At 39.5% G+C, this 22,968-nt stretch overlaps 1 protein-coding gene across 4 annotated transcripts in view; it reads right to left on the bottom strand.

The window, feature by feature from the left end:
• DMD (dystrophin) overlaps positions 1-22,968 on the bottom strand; it is a 1,248,719-nt gene that overhangs the window by 16,829 nt on the left and 1,208,922 nt on the right. For 3 of the 4 annotated variants that reach the window (XM_066619666.1, XM_066619670.1, XM_066619668.1), the window contains 7 exons: positions 22,654-22,790; positions 21,943-21,981; positions 12,944-13,009; positions 11,959-12,024; positions 8,976-9,134; positions 3,445-3,688; positions 2,663-2,786 (listed from right to left, as the gene is read on the bottom strand). In XM_066619666.1, coding sequence (XP_066475763.1) covers positions 2,663-2,786; positions 3,445-3,688; positions 8,976-9,134; positions 11,959-12,024; positions 12,944-13,009; positions 21,943-21,981; positions 22,654-22,790 — 835 coding nt within the window. The remainder of the gene's footprint in view (positions 1-2,662; positions 2,787-3,444; positions 3,689-8,975; positions 9,135-11,958; positions 12,025-12,943; positions 13,010-21,942; positions 21,982-22,653; positions 22,791-22,968) is intronic. The other variant, XM_066619667.1, reaches the window with a different exon arrangement.

Genomic DNA, 22,968 nt, shown 5'->3' with positions numbered 1-22,968 from the left:
TTCTAGCATTCAATATGAACTGATCATTTTAGATTAATATGCGTGTTGATAGTGCTGATGGAGACAACAGAAATGGCCAAACTAATTTCAGTTTAATGTTGCATATTATAGAATTACTCATTCTGATGCAAGATCATCTTTTATTCTCTTGCTTTGAAAGGCTTATTCATGACTCTTGTAGTCTGGTACCTTTCAGCCGAAACCACGAACTATTTAACTCAAAATATATGAATTAAGGCTAATCTAGGCAGGTCATCAAATAAACCAGCCCATATTCTCCCTGCTAAGGCAGGTCTCTATATTGGCAATTTGTGACTGCATGGAGAAAAAGCACTCTTACCCACATGGTGAACTGCTGCAAATGAACAGGACTCCAGATGGTGACAACCAAAATGTGGACTAATTTAATGTGGCCTCCAAGGGATGCGGCTATCCCTTGCCCCCACAGAAGTCAATAAGACTAATGATGCCATTCTAAGAATTTGGCTTTACGGTAAAAAAGTAATAAGGGTAGAACGAACCAACTGCTGTGCCAGCAAAACATGGGTGTTGGAAGAACATTATATGGATACTGAAAGCAAGGCACAGCAGGACTGGGGAGTGCACTGTCTGAAATACTTCAGCTAAACTAGGCTAAGGAGTGGAAGGCTCAGGTCTTTCTGAACAAGTTATTGAAATGTCATTTTTAGAGCAAGATTTATGAGGAGCACAAAATTACAACACTGTAAACTTAATGAATAGGCAATGACCGATACATCTATTCATAACTGGAAGTTACTGTCTGCCTTTTTGATTTACTGGCATACAATTATCCCAGATATGTTATCAAAAAAAAAGGGGATAACATGCAATGAAGCTATTAAAATGTGTGCAGAAGTTATGAGGAACATCAGATTTCATTTTCTTTTGTCGCTGGTCTAAAATTGCATATTATTATGCATATAACGCATTTGCTAAATTGAGTACAGGAGTAACAGGCAACATGGAACAAAATCCTTTTTGCCTAAGGCATTATTGTTCTTAAATGTAACTTGAAAATCACCAGTTTAGATTTTAGGTAGAAACTTATAAATATAGCTCTATTGATTCCAACCAAAGCACAACCTTCGTGTCTTTCTAGGAGATTAAGGGCACAATCCTATCCTGCGCTGGAACAGGTAAGCCAAGAGACTTGCACTGTATCCAGTGCAGGATAGGGGCCAGAAGCGGCTCAGCCAGTGGCAAGGGGAAACTTTTCCCTTACTCCTGGGTAAGGGCCACTGGCCCCTATGGGTCTCCTCGGACTTGCGCCACCTCCTGAGGAAACAAGATCTTCAGAAATAACCACCTTTCTGAAGCTAAGCAGGTGTGTCTCACTAGTGCCAGGATTGATGACCACCTAGGAACCCCATGCAAGCTGCTTAGGATTCCAGGCAAGATACAAAATGTCTTAAAAAAAATACTAGTGTACAAACTCTAGAGTAGCTTCTGGGAACAGAAGTGGGCTGGGAACAGAAGTGGGCTCTCCTGGGGCCCCCAACCTTGCCCTGCTGCTGGTTTGCACCCACCCTGCCCTGCTGCAATGTAAGCTTGGGGAAGGGAGAGAAGGAGGAGACTAATGGGAATGATGAAAACACTGACGGGCTGACCATGGGCTGCGGCATGAGCTCTTTTTTTCCAAGCTTTCAGAGCTCTTGAAAAGCCATAAAAGATAGATATACCTGAGGAAAGAACTGAAAACAGGGGAAAATATGGTAACAGCTAGAAACAGCAGACTTCTAAAAAGGTAATTTTAAAAAGCCCATCTACACATGGACAACGTTCCTTTAAAAATGAGGCAGGGGATATAAAGTGATAAGGAATCACTTTAAGCTGATTCAGAAGTAGGTGTATAGTAGTGTCTTTGCCTGCCTTGCTCCCTCTTCCTGCTCTCACATAAGGCAGCCGATCTTGCAAGGTCACTACCAACATTAGTATTTCTACAATTCATTATTTCAGAAAATACTGCTAAAACTCTTATTTATTCTTAGTCTATATAGTGTTGATTATTGTAATGTTTCTTTGGCTGGTCTTTCTTTATCCCTCACACCCAAACTCTCCCCCACTAATTTATATTCTTCATTCCACAGTTTATATAATTTTTCTCTTTCATAAATATGACCATGTTTCACCTCCTGTTTTTCCTTTAAGTTGGCTTCCTTTACTTTATCATGTCCAACTTAAAATTCGACTATTTACTTTTAAATGCTTGTACTCTGCTGAGCTTTTTATCTTTCTTCCTTAATCTCTCTTCCTATTTCTCGCATAGCTCTACATTCTTTGAATACTAATCTCTCAGGAAGACCATAGTTTAAGTTTGCCAACTCCTGCCTTTGTCCTAAGCACTTCTCTTCCTCCATCGTCTTCTTTCCCCTCGTGCTTCTTGTTGACGTGTATCTACTTAAGAGTGCAAATTTGTAGGTAGGAACTTGGCATTGTGAAATTTCACATTATGTATGGCAGGTGCTTAAAAATATTATAATCATTACCATGGTATATGATAATCGTACAAACAAGCCCTTATTTTCTGGAAACATCTGAATGCCAAACATCACTAGTCAGACGATTACTGATCAAGAAGAGACTTGAATTTACATTGCAAACAATCTCCATCTTCTCAACATCCTAAGCCTAGTCATCTTACCCATGGATTCTGAAGTCTGACTGCCAACTACACGGAGAAGCATTGGCTGATTACTATCAGACCTCTGTAATGACGTCGGAGGAGAAGACTGAGTTGTACCATTCACCTTGGAATCTGCTTGAGGCTGAAAAATCAAAAGCAAATATATTGGTTATCATAACAGAGAAGAGAAAAACCTTTGATCATGCTGAACTATACATTTGTGCTAGGTACATACGTCACAATATTTACACTAAAATTTATTTATCTAAATTATATTTGTAATAGATTCAGTGTAAAGAAAACTAGACTGACTTGTTTACAGACTTAGTGTTAACACTGTTCTTCCTACAGTCAGCACCTAGATGGTCAGAAGTTAACTTTTCCATTTACTTTAGATCAGGGATGTCAAATTTGTTTCATACAGAGGGCCGAAGTTAGCATTCAGATTGCCTGCTGAGGGCTGGAAATGATGTCATCAAACAGAAAGTGACATTATTAAGCAGCTGATGGCCAGAAATCAGCACCTTGCTCTCATATAGAAGTTCATTAACTGCAAATGACAGAAGAGAAAATACACAAATCCTGATCAAATTTCAAGATATGGGACAGCCCAATTTTCATGTGGACCACTGTTTCAGTGGTAACACCTCAGCACTACTCAGCAGCTGAGAGCCTGAGGGCCAGATAAAAAGCTTCCAGGGGCCCCTGGGCCTTATGTTTGACACCCCTGCTTTAGATATTATTAAGCCCTGATTAGCCAAAAGCTCTGTACAGCTCAAAGGGAAAGACTGAGGTGTCACCTGTTCCAGCAGCTGCCTCAACCTGTGCAGTTGTGATTCCAGCTGTTTGTTGTGATCCTCCAAGATCTGCATTCGGGCTTCTAGACGACCTTTGTGCTGGCGAAGCAGCTTGGCTTCTGCAATGAGTTCAGCATCTCTAGGACTCTGAGGAGAAACTGGCATCATCTCAGGTGGGGACGGCAGTGGAGACAGTCCTTTGTGATCATGCTGCTGCTTCAGTCGGTCATATTCTGCCTGCAAGTTTCTATAGCGACAAGTAGAAGTGACACCATATTTTAGCACCATGATTTCCCCTTTCAATTCATTATCATGTGATAATACAAGTATATTTGGCTAATGGTTTTAGTCCATAGAGACTGTACACTTAACTCTTGAGCTGGATTTGAAAGTGATTTCCTGCCTTAGGGAGATGTGCTGAAAAGTCATTATACTGCATTGCTATCCAGTACCACTGTCACATTTCCAATTCAGATGAATATACTTTCCCATGATATAGACACTGGACAAGGAATGGCTGCAGAGGTGAATATGGCACAAGTCCATGCATTCCAGAAGTCTTTCATAGTTTACAAACGGGACTCCAAGTTTAGATTCCAGGCTGATGAAATGTACAGATAGCAGTCAAAGTCAAACTTGTCTAGATATGCCTGTAGCTTAATCAGTGCTACAAAGCGCAAGCATGTTTGTTTTGCTAAAGAATGCACACCTATGCTACAGATAATGTTTAAGTATTATATCAGGGCTTACCTTTTTAAAGCACTACAAATTTCAGACAATATGTCCTAAGCAGCATTCTTCAGATTAACTGCATTCTGTGCAGTACTTATATTTAGATTGGTTCACTTTTTTGAGTTTGTGTAGAATCCATTTGCCTCTCTGTACAGCTAATTATGGGTTTCCTTTAAGAACAACATTAGGTCTACAGTTGTCTAAAAATGAAGCAACTGGCTCAAAGTTTAGAGCACAGAGACAGAATGCCTTAAGGAGAGTGGCTTGCCATTTTGAGGTATAAGCCCTTGTCTTTTTGCAGATTCTAGAAATAATGTTGCTGAGCATTATGCAGCTTAGTTTTCTCATGAATGATGTGGTTACCAAAAAAAAACCCCTATTGGATTTCTAGACTTGCATATTTCTTATTAAGAGAAAATCCCGTCCCCCCATTTTGTAATTGTTGTTCAGTTCAACTAGATTAGTAGGTGTCAGTTCACCGTTGCTGATATGATTTAATTCATTAATATGTAGCTGGTGTGAAGGGTCCTTGATACAGGACTTTGAATAATAAAAAAAAAAGATGATCAATATGAGCAGATCACTATTTCTTCAGAACTCTAACCTCTTTGGTGGTTCCACCATATGTTGTGCAGATTCTAGAATTATATCCAGGGCAGTGCTTGAAAGTAAATCAGTCCATCAGTCAAAATTCTGTGCCAAGACCATGCAAATGTGGCACCAAGAGCCAAGTTCTGTAACCTACATAAATTATTCAAAGTAAACAACTCTGCATATATTTCAATGTTCAGCGCTGCCCAGTTAGGAAAGAGGTCTTTTGATTTGGACCCTGTGACATTTGCAACATGCATTAAAGTCAAAGGGACGATGGACAGAAGTTTATCTGGCAGAGAAAGGTCACTGTTTTACTTTACCGTATGTCTTCCAGTTTCTTTCCTTTCTGAGTATTAAAAACCTGATTTTCACATTTTGTGATTGATGCAAGAAAATAGTTTGTCACTATAACCATTAAAAAATTATTTTTCAAAGGGAAGACATCCTCTTTATTTTTACCAAATTCTGGAACGCAGTTTTAAGCCAGTGGGAGGAACAAAAAAAGAACATGGTCCTAGCTAGGCTTCTGTAGCGTTGCTCATGTCAGTCAGAATTAGGCTCAGAAAAAGATCATTTCTTAAAAGACAGAGATGCAAAAGGGAAAGCAGAAGAGAGATAAAAGCATAATCCTCTCAAAATGAGTGAGAGCACAGGAACTGGCAGTATTCTGTAATACTCCTTGCTAACATTCAATTTGTGCCAGGTGATTTTATTGGCGGAGAAACATATGTCATTGCACAACAAAGCTGATGTGCCTGCAGGCTACCACGCCTTATTAATATGTCTTGTTGCAAAGGGAAAACACTGTATTTAAGTTTTAAAAACAGAGAACATTTGGATCAGCCTTAAATCTGAGAACAGTGCAAATTTCTGAACTCATTCATGAATTACTAGTATTAATCATAATACTATAGTTCCTTGAAATAGAAAGTTGACTATTGATCTGACAGATTAAAGACTATTTTCAGTAGAATAAGGAATGGTGTTAGCCAACAGACAAATGTAACTCATTACCTGGGATTACAAAATGTTTATAGTAGCCTTGTGAGCAGCCAAGCCAAATGCAGCCTACAGACATGTACTGTGAGCCACCAGGTGGGTGACATTCTTAATTTTAAAATTTTTATTTTATTTTATTTTGCAGTCTCAGAGTGGCAGAAGAAGCAAGAGGTTTATTATGCCTCTGGTAGGTTGCCAGTTGCCCCGCATGGGGGCCATGTTACAGACCTGTACTTTTAACAAGCTATTATGTATATTCTTTTAACAATGATAGTAAATGGGACTTACTCCTGGGTAAGAGTGGGTAGGATTGCTGCCTAGGATTGTAAAAAATTTTCCTGCTTGATGATGTCACTTCTGGTCACAACATCACTTCCAGTGGGTCCTGACAGATTCTCATTCTAAGAAGTGGGTCCAAGTGCTAAATGTGTGAGAACCACTGTCCTAGACCCATTGGGGCACATAAAAGCAGAGGTGGGGGTGGGGCTAAATGGGAAGGGGAGGGGGAGGAACAGGGGGTGGGTAGGCTATAGGAGACAGTGGGTTTGGCGGCAATTGTGCACACCGGATCCTATCCTGCAGTCTCCCTGTCCCCTTTCTTTTCTCGGACTAGAGCTGGTGCAGATCTGAGGACAGCAGGTGGCTTACTGAAAAATAAGGTGATTTAATCCCCTTTCCCCTCCAAACCCTCTCAATCCACCCCCCCCCCCGTAGATATAACACATGCCTTTTGGCACACCAGTGGGGGGCAGGTTTATTTATTACAGGGGGGCAGGTAAGTTTATTACAGCATTCCCATTTGTGGCCAAGAGTGTTTTTTTGTTGTTTTTTTCAATGCAGATATATGTGTATGTTCATATGTATATCCATCTTTTAGGCTGGAAAGAAGCAGTACTTGAGCTTCTTTTAGTGTTCTGCACAATGAATGAGAGTCCTTTCAAACAATCTCACTATAGCTGAATGAGCACAAGATCTTTTGCTTTGCAGTTTCTAGTGAACAGAAGAGCTGTTTTGTATTCCTTTGGGTCAGTATCTTCTCAAAACTCAGCTGAAATACCTGTTCTCCATATTTGCTCCATCTTCATTACTCACCCTGCTGTTTATTATTATTTAATTCTATAGTTACAGAGTATTCTGGTAGGTGGTTTATATGAAAGTAGCTCCCATCAAGTATTTTTTAAATTGCTCTATTTCATTAAACGATGGCAATGATTGTACAGAAGACAGTAATCGTGCTGCTCTTGACAGTAATTTCATCGTTAACTTTTATTCATCATATTACAATGATGGCCAAAGGCTCCAGTAAGATTGGAGAACTATTGCTCTAGGGTATGAATACAATTCTTTAAGCTTTTCACATAGCAATGCAATTTAAAGGCAAGGCAGAATGAGTGTATTGCAAACGGCGATTCTTATTCCAAAAACTTAATGGGTCTCTCTTTCAGCTGCAAGAGGCAATAAAGACATCTTCCCCTCCAGGTTGTACTACCTCTGCTGGGAAATGAAATTCTCCCTTCCACCAGTGCCACTGTTGCTATTGGGAAAGCTGTGTATGTGATTTAGCAACTGCCTCGGACCCCTAACCAGGGTATCTGACTTCACTGATGATACTATCTGGCACAAACCCACCCCATGCCTATTTTAGCAACTCTCCTGTTGATGATACCACTATATAAGCCTGACACTAGCCATTGCATGAAAATTGTTCAAATGTTATGGAAAACAGAAGAAGTTTTGGGGGGGAGAGAGTCTGGAGGGAAGAGCTGGTTAGAGAGATAAACAAAAAAATTGGGGGACACACAAATATTGTTGTGGGGGGAGAGAGACATCCATTAAAATGCAGAGTAACTGAAATATTAAAGTAATGTTGCAGTCATAGAGCTAGCCCTACTCAACATTCCACTGTGGAAAAAAACAGATTGCATAAACACTTAAGCAGGACATCAGATAACCACTGGGGGTGGGATACAAAATCAGTACTCAGCCCTTCCAGAAATAAAAATCAAGTTGCCTCTTTTCTATTGGCTATATTAATTTTGCTTCTAAGGTTTCTATCTAGAATAGGGTGCCCAAACCCTGGCCCTAGGGTCACTTGCAGCCCTTGAGGACTCCCAATCTGGCCCTCAGGAAGCCCCTAGTCTCCAATGAGCCTCTGGCCCTCCGGAGACTTGCTGGAGCCCATGCTGGCCTGATGCAACTGCTCTCAGCGTGATAGCCAACTGTTCGACCTCTTGCGTGAGCTGTGGGACGAGGGCTCCCTCCACAGCTTGCTGTTTCACATCTGTGATGCAGCAGCAGTAGCAAAGGAAAGGTTGGCCTTGCTTTGTGCAAGGCCTTTTATAGGCCTTGAGCTATTGCAAGACCTTCATTCATTCATATAAGTTCCATCTCTTAATATATTCATTTATGTAAATTTATTCAAATTTGAAATGTAAATTAATTCTTTTTCCCCCGGCCCCTGACACAGTGTCAGAGAGTTGATGTGGCCCTCCTGCCAAAAAGTTTCGACATCCCAATCTGGAATATCAACCCACTCCATCAGTTCAGATGCAGCATACATAAGGTATATCAGAAGCAGATGTTATGTGGCAAGAGGCGCACAAAAGTCTGAGTGGCAACATTGCGCTTCCCTGAAACTTAGTGGAAAAAAGCAACAGGTCATAAATGTCTGAAATTAAGTCTGCCCAGAGATATGAAGAACCTTGTCTGATACAGAGTGCTGAAAAAATGGCAAGGTGTAGAAACTATACAGTAGACAAATGGGAATGGACGGAACACAAATACAACTTTCAAGGATTCCAGAGCACTCATGGCTCAAATATTCATCTATGGGAACTTAAAGATCCTCTTGTGCACAGGACACACACACTGGTAATTTCCTTTTCAGCCCAAATAAAGATAAAATGTGTGCCGGCACATTGGATTGCAGACAGCAACGACGTTTCTAAAAGTATTGTCAGGTCAAACATTTCTTGCAAAGCAGGATAAAGCCCAATAGTGTTTATTCACTGCTGTGCTGAACATGACAAATAGGTTTTTAAGTATTTGCTTTTAAACTTTTGTAATCTCTAATCCAAGGAAGTCATATATGGGACATTCACAGAACAGATGCAACTCATATTTCAATACTTTGCTCCTTGATTTAAATGTTACAACGTGCATGTTTTACATAAATGTAGGCATGGATGCAATACCAATGTAAAACCCACCTGTTTTCTTCCTCCAGGTCAGCTAGGATTCTCTCTAGCTCACCTCTTTCTTCACTCTCCAAAGAAATCAGAATCTGTGCAGGACTTCTAGGCTGACTGAGTGGGGATTCCTGATTCAGACTTTGGCAGTAGTGCTGGATTAGCAAATGCTCATCATCTCTTTTATGTTTAAAAAAAAAAAGAAGAAGAAGAAGGGGAAAGCAAGGTGACCACCAAGTTTTCTTTATCCTCAAAATAACGATGAGACAGTGCAAAATAAAATAATGATCCAACCCAGTGAACTGCTTTGCACACATTTTGGCACAGTGGGCACCAAACCATGGCAGAGTGAAATTTCCATCCCTGTTGTTGCTCCTGGCTGCTGGCAGAAACATGGGACTCAGGCTGAATATGTTAAATGGTTTATGAGCAAATGGTTCAGTTCCATTGATGCTAAATGTTTCACTTGAAACATCCTGGCTTAGTTCCAGCCAGATAAGATGGCTTACTCCAGGCAAGAGGTATGTCACCAAAGGGGCCAAACCATCTCCTTATAAACTGCTTAGTACAGCCTGCCTGAAGAAAGAGGGAGAGAATGAAACACAGATGAATTAAGACAACTGCAAAGAAATATAGGGAAATCCTTCAGGTGATTACCTATGAAGGTAGTAATATGCCAAAATGAGATCTTAGGAACTGTGCCTGATGTTGCTGCTGCATCTCTTGCTTCAATTTACTATCCCAGTATGTCTGTCTTCTAGAATGAGATGTTCAGGATCCCATCTCCAAATTTTTGAGCACTGAAAGATGGGAAGCTCAATTCAATGCTGCAGCTCTGGCACTGAGTGTTGTAAACATGCCATAAGGCACTTTATGCCACCAGGGAATAAACAGTACCAGTGGGGAGACCTGTACCACCCTGTCGACTGCCATAGTCAGAGCCCCTGCCAGTGACAGAGAGCAGGAAAGCTCTGAGCAGTGAGGGGTATGGGGAGGGTAGCAGAAGGGCATGGGGGAAGTGTTCTTGGTGGAAGGAGGGCGGAATTGGGGGAGGGACAGGTCCGGGAGGGCGGTGGGACTGATGGAGACCTTCTCTACTGAATCTTATTCCCCATGTCAGGCTTGAAAGTTGGGCATAGGGCTTCTCGAGTCTGCACCAGTGAAACAGATGGTGCAGACTTGAGAAGCCCAATTAGGCTGGGACTTTACTTGGGGTAAGGGGACACTCGGAGGAGACCGCCAGCCTGCTCAATACCAGCACAGGATGCAGCAATAACTGTTTGAAGCCACTGTTCCTGAGCTGGATAGTATTGGGCCATGAGAGATAAATGTGCCTTAACACCACAACAACCCAGTTCAGATGTACTGACAAACCCCTCCCCTTAGTGTAATTAGAAGCTTCGGTTCATGATTTGTAACAACAATGACTTGGAATCAAGATGGAAGAAACAGCAGCAGCAACCCTGCCCTAGAACACTGGACAACTAGAACATTGTGCCTTTCATTCTGCACCTTTATTATGAAGTTTAAAGCCTGTATATGCCACTGTATCATTAATGGTATTGTCTTGGATTACAGCCAGCGTCTTAATTTTTTTTCTTTTGTTTGTTGTGTAAATTAGTTTAGCAAAGTTTTATGGAACACTGTATTTTTTGTGCACTTTTTATTATTACTAGATTAAATGAAAATTTCTACACAGGCTATTTTAACATAATACAACAATAAAGATTAAGATTATGGAGAAAATAACTAGCGAGACAGAATTACATTGATTATGTCTGCGGTGATGTACACCTGGTCAACGAGTTTGCATATCTTTGGGAATTTTACATAGGGTCAGCAAAAATAGGAAGGAGACGGGATATGTTGCAGAGCTTCCATTTACAGCAACTGGGAATACGTTTCTGATGGTAATACTAAGATAAATAGTTCCTTACTAACTTAGGTACCTGTGGAATTACTGCCTGTGAAAAGTCTCAACAAATAATACACTTTTGTAATTCAGTCTGAGGTCCATCTCCAGTGCCTGCAGTTATAGGCTAGTTGGGTTAAAATTCAATTAACTTAGCACTCAGCATCCAAATCCTTATCTGCTGATTGCTCAAACTTTATCATCACTTGCTTGTATATGGGGTTTTCATGTGGCTATATGTGTTTCTGTTCACTCTACATGGCTATGTGCAAGAGTACCCCTAGCAAAAATTGCACTCTTATATGTTAACAATTTTTTTAAAAAAACAAAATAATTTTTTTCTTAAGGTCTGCATATTTTCAGTTTGCTTTTGAAGGTATAAATTGCACTAGAAATTCAAATTATGATTATCAATTTTTTTTTTATAAATACTGTTTCAAATAAATATTGATCTATAGTATACATGTCCACTATTCAAAAAATGAGTATTGCATTGATTTTTCCAATTGTCAGCTACAGCATGGCCATCACTCACAGTTCTTTGCCTTTACCTGGAAACCACAGAACCTGGGTGACTAGCAGCCTAGATTTGTTAACTTGTGCTTAGTTACATGTGCTGAAGCCCAGCAGGGCAAAGTGCACAAAAATGAGAATACTCAGTGATTTGTTGCCCATGATGGCCAATCCGAAAAAGAAAATGGTCCTGAAAAACATAGTCTTAATGTGTTTTTGACATTACTGCTCTGCAATAATATGTAATGCAGCCATTTTCAACCACTGTGCCATGGCACACTGGTGTGCCGCGAATGGTCTGCAGGTGTGCCGTGGGAGTTTGGGGGAGTGTCATTTATTTGTAGGGCCATTAGGGGATGTGAGCCCCCCAACAACAGCACAGTGTGCCTTGTCAATTCTCAAACGACTGATGGTGTGCCTTGACAATTTTAGTACCTTGCCCGTGTTCCATGAGACAAAAAAGGTTGAAAATCACTGATCTAATGAATAACATTTTTACCCACTTTTTCAAAACTCACAGAGATTCAGATGCATATAGAAAAGGCGTTTCCCATTATTTCATAGTGATGGCACACTTACATGCTCTCATTAGGAGAAATACTATCATTCAGATACGTTCCATTGGTGTTCTCCATTTCTGCTAGCCTAAAGAGAACAAAAAATACTTTGAGCTTTGCTATATATTCTGCCTGTTGAAAAAAGCATCTGCATATGTAAAGAGATCAGCACAAGGGATTCTGGAGCTGTAGCCCTCACATGACCTTTCATTTGCTACTAGTTATTATTATGTTGGTCTATAGTCTTATAGAAGATCAACTGCTGCTCAAAACATGTAACAAGTAGAACATCTCAATTCAACTTTTTCATCTGAGTCTAGATTAAAATGTCCTTTTTATTTATTTAGCTAAGCCCACTCCCTCAATTTTCCTGCTTGGCAGGAACAAAAAGTTAAGATTAGAACTTAGCCAGGACTCTACTGCTGATGTGATGAGTCTTCTTAAAAAATATGAACCATTGCATCATGTGATGACTTTTCAAAGTGAGGAAATATATTTTTCTTATAATACATCAGAGTTGAATTATTATGCTGTATCATTTGTTACTTGTATATTGAAACATTGCAAACATGAAAAGTCACTGCAGATTTGTAGTATATGGTCACTGCAGGATTCCCTTGAATCATATCTCTGGAAAGAAGAACGTGTAATGAAGAACCTGAGCATTAAATATAAGCAAAAGCATGCTCTGGCATTTCCTATTTTAAGTCAGTATTACGTTCCTTACGTAATCATTCTGCATGCAAGTTAGTTAGTTGACAGTTGATTAGGAAAAGTTAGTAGACACATAAACCATCCACTCTAGGATTTCACAATGACCCTAACTTACAATACTTATTTCTACTCAAGAGTAAATTCCATTGAGTTCCAGAACTTACTCCTAGCTAATTGTGAATATGATTGCAGCCTTAATTTCTTAAAGCTTGTATGGGGAGGATGATGATGGATGAGGATGATGCTTAAAAAGATGTTTAAAGAAAGATTTGCCTAACCAGCTGGTCTCATACCTGCTAGCATAATGTTCAATGCGTGAATGAGTATCATCGTGTGAAAGCTGAGGGGACGAGGCAGGCCTATAATGCAGAAAACACTGATTAATCATACAAGTAATATTCCTTTGAAAGAGAATACACACTGAGGTCTTATTGGCCTCATACTGGTAGGTCTTACTGAATCTAAAAAACAGCAGATTAGAAGTGCAGCCTATGTGGTCTGCCTGTTTCCTTATCTGGGGAAAAAAATTCAAATGATAAAAGCATGTTGAATCTTATAAGACCCTTTCTGCACTCCTGGGTTTTTTTCTGAACATACAGAGACGAAGGTCAAAGTTACTGTGTGTAGAGTTTTATTCTGAAACATTTTCATATAGATAAGCTTTCCATTCTGTTACTACCTACCTTTTATGTGTTCATTTCCACATGTTCTTATGAACACTTGTTTGTCTGTATTATGCTCAGCTTGTTTTGCTTTCTTCTATTCTAACCTGCATTTCCAGCCTACAATATCATAGTTAAGAAAAATTCTTCAATTTCCTGAAGCACACCACCTCCCACATAGCAAATATATATATAAAGTCTGAAATGGGATGCTGAGGAAAGTGCTCCCCTGTTTAGGGTGAAAGTCCATATACAGAAAGTCTGGATTCACTAGATGGCGGCCAGGGTACAAGTGTTTTTTAAACATTTACACCCTGCCTTTCCTGCCAAAGACAAATATTCCTTGAAGGAGACTATGCTTCAAGGATGATGCAGGAACATATGTCAATAAAAGTATGAAACCTGCACCCAAATTGTTACTGATATATTAATTCTGAATACATCATCATCATAAGTATGAAAAAATAGACACACAACTATGTGTGTTGTTTTTAAAGGGAATTCTAGCATGAGTATATCTGGTATTGTTTAACTTACCAAATTTCAGTTCTGGCAATATTTTTTCTTCTAACTGAATTTTTGTTACTAGCTTCAGGTAAAAAAAAAAATTCCCTTAGGTTTTTAACAGTGTTGTTAAGGAGGTCTGTCTTCCATTCCCATTTCTGTGATAAATGTATCTATCCTTAGACTTGCTGTTTCTTAAAGCATAATCAACCTCTGGCAAAGACATTGTTTTAAATGTATCTTGGACCTGCTGTATGTTTACTAAAGGACAACTGTATATTTCTGGGTGCTTTAAGCTCTTCATATCCAAGGTATTTTGAGAAAAAGAAATTATATTGCTTGCTAACTACCATATAAAATTAAAATAATTAATGTATCTCCCCCAAAGAACATAGTAAACACAAAAAGCTTTTGTCAAGGAGAAACAATAGACCAGTGCTTTTCACTGTGTACTCCTCAGAGCCCCAGGACTCCCTCAGACAACTCTTAAGAGTGTGAAGGGCTCCAGACACCAAAAGGTTTGAGAACTGCTACAACAGACCAATTATCACTCATCTCATTTTTCTTTAGCCAACAGTTCATATTTAGCATGACAGTTAGGTCTCACCATAGGTTATAACATATTTTTAATTGAGAAATTCAGTATAGAGCTCTCTTTAATGATCATGGGAGATAGCCAAATCATTGGAACAATTTATTTTAGTACAAGGTTGAATGAGAGTTTCAGAATGTAAATAAGAGCACTTAGAAAAATTTTGCTTAGTGGCAGGGATGTGCTCCAGTCACTGAGCCCAAGTCAGTTACAAGTCACCAACTCCCTTACTTGACTCGCAAGTCATTGTGCGCAGCCATTGCGACTGGACCTGAGCCACATAGAGTCATTTTGATTTGAGTTATGAGTCATTACAAGAAGCGAGTCAAGGTGTGAGTCAGGTCCAACTCCACAGACCTTATGCAGCCCCCCCCCCCCCAAAAAAAAATCCAAAAACATAAGCCTCCCTTCTCCTCTCCCCTCAACCCATATGACAATATTTTTATGTTTTGATTATCAGAGTCCAATTTTATCTTATAATGCTCTTTTCTCAGAAGCTAAAATTCATGTTTACAGTGAGAACTTGTTATCCTTCCCCTATACAAACTGCACTGCCATAGATAAAGCATAAACCAAAATAGATACTTGGCCATTGGATTGAAGCATGTTTCATTTTTAGCAGCAGGAAGAGGCAGAATTAGAATTACAAAGCTGCACATATTTTACAACTGGAGAAATTTTTTGTTTGGAATATCTTAAAGGAATATCCCAGATTATTCTATATTTTTTATAGATGCAAAATTGGTTAGATATGCTTATTCACAAAACTCAACTGTTGTTCAGTGAGTTTGAGGAGGAGAAATGAAGAATGGGTACTCTACACTTTGCCTTGATCCACAGTTCTTTGCATTTTGATGAGTTCTAGCTTCTTTCTTCATGCCGAAAGATGAAGCATTGCAGCTAGGTCAGTGCTGGAATATTGGTTAGGATTGCTCCCTTAAGCAGTTATCTCTAAACAGACACTACTGCAGCACCAAAGACTTCTCAATACCCCACAAAAGACTTATCCCTGGAATATATGATGGGGGAAAGGGAAATTTCAATATACGAGTAGTTAACCACATATACGAAAATCTAGTCACTTCTGCTATACTTGAAGTAAGAGTAGGAACCAAAGTGTTCTATGAGGGGTATATGAAAGGAAGTGGTTCTGGAGAACTCCAGCAGATAACTGAAAACTAGGGCAGAACATACGATGGGTTCAATTGTAGTAAGGATCAGAAGAGTGTTAAATAAAGCTGTTTTGTTGCATATGACAATCTCCTGGGGTCATTTTATAAAGCTTGCAGCAATAAACATTATATTGTATCAGAGGAAAAACAAAAACAGGCACCTGCTAAAACCCACAGAAAACATGGTGTTAGAAGGAAATGCTACTGAGAACTGAAGGTGAAAAGAAGGATTTGATATGTAATTAATTCCAAGAAGACTGGGCAGAAGAAAAAAAAAGGTCAGAGACTTTAGCTGTTTCTTCATGTGGTAGTTTTATGACAATGCGGATAAGGAAAAAAATAACTTTGATTATTAAATTAAGCTTACCACATACTTGGAAGAAAGGCACAAATTCACTCAGTGTGAATGAGAAAGCATAGACCAATGTGATTAATTAAAAAGTTATCATAAATTTGTGACTTTGGTAAGCTGGGTGAATCACTTTTAATATAAAAACTAGGGCATATCAGACTGGTCAAGAGAAGGACAAATGGATGCCCTGTGGTCAAACATAATTATATATCATCTTATCTCAGAGCACAGAAAACTCATGTACAAAAATTGAATCCCCTAAAGAAATGCCACCAAGATGAGCAGAAGTGGCACAAATGAGCTAGAAGTATGGTACCCACTACAGCATAAACTGTCCAGAACATGGAAAAGAATGCAGAAAATGTGACAAACTATCACTTTTCTAAAATGCATAAAACTAGAGAGAAAATCGCAAGACAGGGACAGGTTTAACTTGGAAGAAACAAATGAAACCCACATGATTTAGTCACTAGTATGCTGATTTTTTCATTTCTGGAAGATGAATGGAATATTGATCTTAAGCAGTGACCATAGAACAATAAATTTTTAAATCAATCATTAAATCATTAATTTAAATTAATCAACACAGGGGCACAAGTTAATACACTGTATTTAAAACATACAAAGTATTGAAGTTAATATGGCAACTTGCACTGAGTAGGTTTTTGTACAGAAGATGTATTGGATCTATGGGCTATCATACTTTAAATTTGATAGCAAGAGCTTGATTTAATAGGAACTGATCCAGAAGACCAATGGAATGTTGATACAGAGCACAAAATATGTTTTAAGAACTAAGATGTTTAGGAAACAATACTATATGAAATTTAATCCACAATTACCATCTATATTTCACATACTGTGGAAGATTCCAGTGTTAATAAGGTACTCTGGTAAAAATGAATCAAGTTCATATGGAAAACTGAAGATGGGAGTCAAGGCAGATAAATATGAAGAGTGATCAATCTAGCGAATAAGCCTGGCAGAGATGAGAGAAGAATATACTTGGATCCAAGAAATAAGTTCAAGTAATATTTTCAATTGCTTACTGCAGAAAATTACCAGTAAGTAGAGGTGTTTGTTTCCAGTGATTAAGATAGGATTTCAGCCTAAGTCTTACTGAACGCAATGGGCTTACTTCTGAGTAAAATGGAATAACAGTTTTCAAACACCTCTATGTACTTGTTACGTGAAAATCCCCTTTTTCCCTTCCAAGTTGTGATTTTATATATATATATCATGGACTAAAATGCAGGCCTAAAACTTCTCTTTCAGGCCACAAAATGAGTCAAATCGTAAGCTCACTCATTTCTCATGCTGTTGGCCACCTCCAGTCTGAAAGACTCATTCTCTGGAGAGACATTGGAAATGTCTTTATTGTTTAAGTCAATCACTGAATATGCAAACACCTTAAAGGAGGAGGACTTTGGCAGCAAAGTCTACCACCTATTGTTAACTAAATCACAGCCATTAAGCCACCTCCAGACTCAAATCCAGTAGCAACAGGAAGTAAGCTACTCCCCCTCCCCCAGAGTCAAGCTTTGCTGATAACTGAGTTCTGGACCCTTCCACCTTTTCTTTACATATTCCAAGTGTTACTGAGCATGCCCACAGCTCTGGGATACTTCCAGTCAGTTTGGATTGACTTCCAGGTCAAAAACAACTCTTAAGAGAGAACTCAGAGCACATGCGGTCTCTCTCTGATTGCTCTCCTGCGAGAGTGGTCCTGCGGGACTCTTCCTCCAACTGCCCCCCCCACAGGTAAATATACCGTGCGTCTAAACTTCCCCCCCCCTTCTTCCCTACCTATCCCTCCCTTCTCCCCCATCTTTAGTCAGCAACTGGGTTTAGCAGATTAAGGAACCCCTCAAATGCCTCCCTACACCCTATCCATTTCTGATTCCTTTTCGGATGCACCCAAATATATAGCACATGCATCCACCACGAGTTAGGTACACCAGACAAGTATATACTTATCGATTCTCCATGTGTATTATGTTACCTTTGTGTGTTTTTGCAATAAAAATATAATTGAAAGTTACCTTCCTGCCAGTCTCCTCATTAAGCTAAACAAGGGATTTCTTTGCTCTACGCTGTCTTGTATCCAGCCTATGGTCCCAAAAGTTTCCAGAAGGCTAATATAAATAATTCCCCTAAACAAAACAGCCTTTTTGGTAACATACTGGCCAAGCTGGACACGGGTCAAGCAGACATGAAGACGGTCTCAAGCTCCAGAGGACCCTGTCAACATCCTCGGGCCATATAAGATGAAGATAATCCATAATTGTGAGATTGACAGATATTGTAGGGACAGTTTCCAGTATTGTTAAACCAGAGTCCAAGTTGCAGATAATATAAGCATTTTCATCTGCAACCCTCTAGTTGTTGCTCTGTAGATTCTCAGTTTTTTTAGTGTTCCTGGATCTTCTCTGTGAAAGTATCTGTGCTTTGTCAGCTTCACCACTCCATGAATTCCAGCCGATCACTATTGCTTTACTATTTCATGTTTATCTGTTTTATGACCCTTTTCCTAGCCAGAAACTAATATTGTGACTACATCAGGATAGGAGGTCACCAGCCCTGAAGCTGCTTATCATTAGGACTTGATCCTTTTCATACTCCCAGCTTTAAACTCTGGACCCTTCGAGTGCCATCAATGTCCAACCATTACAATAACTTACCAGTAGAACTCAAACAAGTGCATAATATCAAAGATACTACAGTAAGGTTTCGTGATGCCAGATGTCCAGCAAGATTATGCATACTAACCGCAGGAATAGCTAGGGCTATAATTGCTGTACTAATAAAATATTTGAAGAAGATACTTCCTGCTTCAGGGTTTCAGATACTGCCTAATTATGCTAAATTACAATGAGCTTGCTCATGTTTCTCCTTCTCTGCTCCCCCTAGAAAAAAAATGAAGACTAGCCCCATTCCCTCCTCTTCGCTTTTATTGAAAACATGGCTGACATGACAGGGCCCAATCCTATCCAACCTTCCAGCACTGGTGCAGCTGCAATGCAACCCCAAGGTAAGGGAACAAATGTTCCCATACATTTGGAACAGCAGCACCGGCACTGGAAAAATGGATAGGATTGGGCCCTTAGACTGCAATCCTATGCACTCTTACCCAAGAGTGAGCTCTACTCATCATTGTGGGACTTAGTTTTGAGTAGACCTATATTGGATTGCACTACATGTGCCACTCATTCCATAACATGAAAAACATATAAGTTTTTCTCTGTTTGTACAACATGGAAATGTGTTGGAGAGTGAGGAGCAACTACAACTCCTTACAACATTTGGGAAATCTTCTGCAGCTGAAAAGACATTGAAGATCAGTAGTTGCCGCACGTAATGATTTAACACAGCAGTGCTCAAACTCACAACCACTGTGCACTGGGAATGAGGTCCCCATCTGGACCACATCTGAGTGTTCTATCCTGGTGTTGTGTGACATCCTCTTCATTCAGAGGACAGGAACACTCTGGGCAGTTGTGTCTGCTGCCCAGTGTTCCAGAGTGCCATGTGGCAGGATGACACAACTGCCCAGAGCATCCCTGTCCTCTTAAGCACGAGGAGAACTTTGTGTGGCATCTGGGTAGAACCGAAAGGTCTACTCACCAGGCGGACGGGTCCACCCAAACCCCAGATCTGGCCCTGGGGCAGGGGCTCAAGTGACCCTGATCTAACAGCAAGTACACTGGTTTCTACTGCAACATGTGAAGAGGCCCTTTGGGGGTACATTTTACTGTTGGTAAAGGCATGGAGAAAAATGTGCACTGCAATGTGAAATGGGCAAATCTATATAGATCAGCACTTCCCAAACTCCTATAAAGGAGTTGGGAGTACTGTTAGTATGTGCGGGGGAGAGGGGAAGGCAGCAACGCGGTCCCCAGGACTGCACTGCTGCTGGGGATGGAGGGGGGGTTTACTTACCTGCAGCCAGCACTGCAGTCCTGGGGGGTATGGGGGGGGTCTCCACAGGGCTCCCCATGCTAGCAAAACAACATGCACTTTTTGTTTCATCACAAAAACCGGGAGTACCTATTTTTTCGTTTTCAGACATTTGCAGGAAGGGATGGTTACTCTGGTCATTTGTTCTGATGCCATAGGTACACCTTCCATTTTCTCAACTATAGATAAATATTTGGTCCATAGTTTAAACTGTAGTTCACCTCACTAAATTTAGAAACTGGGCAAGTACAGGCGAAGCAATGTAAATCCCACATGGCAGTCAGTAATTCAACAAGTGGTGGCTCAGGTGTCCAGTCAATCTTCCTCTGTCTCTCACAGAACTTGAAAAATGGAAATTGTGAAGAATGCCAATAGACTTGGCTGCATGGGCCACGTGAAAATCATCAACTGGCTGGACATAGCCTGGTCAGATGTGATCTACCAATAGGCTGATCTCTAATTTATTCCATTGATCCATAACACAAGCCTACAAAGAAACTTTTTTTTTTTCAGTTGCCAAGGATGTTTGAATGAATCTAGGATGTTTTTGGGGTGCTGAATTCAAAAACAGCCTCCACTTTGCCCAACTGGCTCTAGTTTTGGGGGTATGGCAAAGCCACCTTATATGTTGTTTCAAGCAGCTTTCTCATGAGGAAACCATGGTGTCGGCATCCTCATGACAAAGCTGCTTGAATCAGCATATTAGGTGGCTATGCTGACCCCCCAACCAGCGCCAATCAGGCAAAACTGATGCCATTTTTGGATTCACCACCCCAAATATACTCAAGAATAGGTCTAGTTTTCAGGACAGCAAAATCTATGCAGGGCTGCATAATATATTTTATGTTTTACTGTATAAACAAACTGAAAATTATGTCATACCATCACTTATTTATTTGGTGTTAATTTAAAAAACAGAATTTTAGTGTGACTTATTTTAGTAATCACTCATATTGCAAGCAAAAAACAGAAACAACACTTTTCAAAACCATTTTAGTAGTATTCATAGGCTAGTATCAGGATTCCTTCCGTCACTATTTGGCAGGCATGAGAATTAAGTAGCATAAACAAATAATTAAGAGCACACTCAAAGTTACAATGTTAACACCAGATGCCAAGTTGATAGTTATTCATATCAGCTATTACCACAGTAATTTGTCAGTGAATTCTTATAATACTAAAGTAATAAATGTTCTCAGTTGAGAAATAATAGCATTAGCTTCTGAAACTGGTACATTAGACATTATTTCACGATTTTTATTCCACATTTTTAAGTTCCACTATATTTAATACTTTAAGTGTTAGTGCAACTCTCCACTGCAACAAAAAAGTCTTAGAAATGCCTAACTTCGGATCAATTATGCACAAACTTACCATATTGGTGGAAAAAATTTTCATATTCCAATCATACATTGTCTTTGTACTTACAGTATAATAAAAAAGTAGAAACTCTGGCTTTGCAGTCATTTACCCAATGCAGTGACAGTATAAAATGACCTTAAATATACAATGAATACTGTCTGAACTTTTCTACAGTATTGCGCAGTGACCTTAAATGGAAGATCAATACCATCTTTGATTTTTTTCTTCCCAAAATGCACATATTTTTGAATGCTTAGTTGTCTGAAGGTTGCTTGTTTTCCAACCAAAGGTGCTTATATTTATGCAGAAATTCAAGCATTTAACTTGCACATTTCCACATTCAAGGAGGAGGACTGTGCAACCAAAGCTCTATAATTCAAATACACAATAGCCACTAAAGAAGGGTTAAGTTCCATGACTTCAAATAAAACATCAGAGAGCGAAAAACCATATTGTGTACACATTTCATGAAGTGTAAGGAACCTTGCTAGTGTATCATTCTGTTGATAGGGAATACATTTCTGTTTTCCTTTTCAGAAAATTTAACAAGGAGGGGGAAAAAGGAGGAGGGAAATGAACGTATGTTGAAAAGAAAAACCAAAACCAACAGAACTTAAAAACAAACTGGAACAAAAAAAAGTGAAGGCAGGCGGCAGCAGCAACAGTAGCACACTTTGGCAAAAGTACTCACGCAGAATCTACTGGCCAGAAGTTGATCAGAGTAACAGGACTGCAAGACAAAAAATGAGGAGGTGAAGAGAGAGGCAGAAAAAACTTAGCAGCAAAATAATTACAGAAAGTTAAAAAGAAAAATCCAAAAACCGGAAAATCCAATAGAGTGACATGAATGTCCATGGAAAGCAACTGAAAATGTGAGAAATAAAATATGAGGAAAAGATAGTTAACAAGCTATAGTGCAATTGCCATTCAAAATGAGATTTCTACTAACAAGCAAAGAAAATACAGGAAAGAAACATTCAATCTGAAGAAATTCTTTTGTGACGTGCCACATGGATATATGGGGAACTGTAAATTTAAATTTACACTAAAACAGACACTGATAAAATATTCTTCCATATAAAGAGAAAACGTCATAATTCCACCTTCTTCCTCATTTCCAAATTTTACCCATCCATTTTAAAGGCTTTTAAGGCAATCAATAAGACAGCAGGCATTTTTCTTCTACTAATTGAAGTTTAAATTATTGGAGGGTTCGCAGGTGAGAAAAGATCAGGGGAATGGCAATTGAAACGTCAGCTTGTGTTCGCCTTTCAACCAAAACAAACAAAAATGAAAGAAATGAAAGAGGTTGAATGCAGTTAGGAAGTAAAAGGGAGCAGGTGCCAACTGGGGAGCTTAAAGAGCTTATCAAATGAGATACTATTTATCTTGCTTTACTCACGTTTCCATGTTGTCTCCCTCCAACACCGTTTGCACAGGCAAGTAGCCCATTCTTGGGTGTTTTGCAAAGTATCTCTTTGTTCTGAATTTGTTTTTCAAAACCTTGGCAAAGTCACGAACATCTTCTCCTGAAGTAGTCTGAAAGCAACATTGCAATCATATCACTTTACTGGTGAGGGTTTCCAACATAAAATTGTGAGGTATGGGCATGAATAAACATTCTACTCATCTCTTGCCACCAGTGGTCCCACCCCATCCTCAAACAAGTACTTTACTACCACGAATTACTAGTTCATGGGCAACTTGTTTTGGAATC

Source organism: Tiliqua scincoides, chromosome 3, assembly GCF_035046505.1.
Source record: "Tiliqua scincoides isolate rTilSci1 chromosome 3, rTilSci1.hap2, whole genome shotgun sequence".
Taxonomy (NCBI): Eukaryota; Metazoa; Chordata; class Lepidosauria; order Squamata; family Scincidae; genus Tiliqua; species Tiliqua scincoides.
The sequence above is the reverse complement of the archived record's forward strand: the minus strand, read 5'-3'. Positions and strand labels throughout refer to the sequence as shown.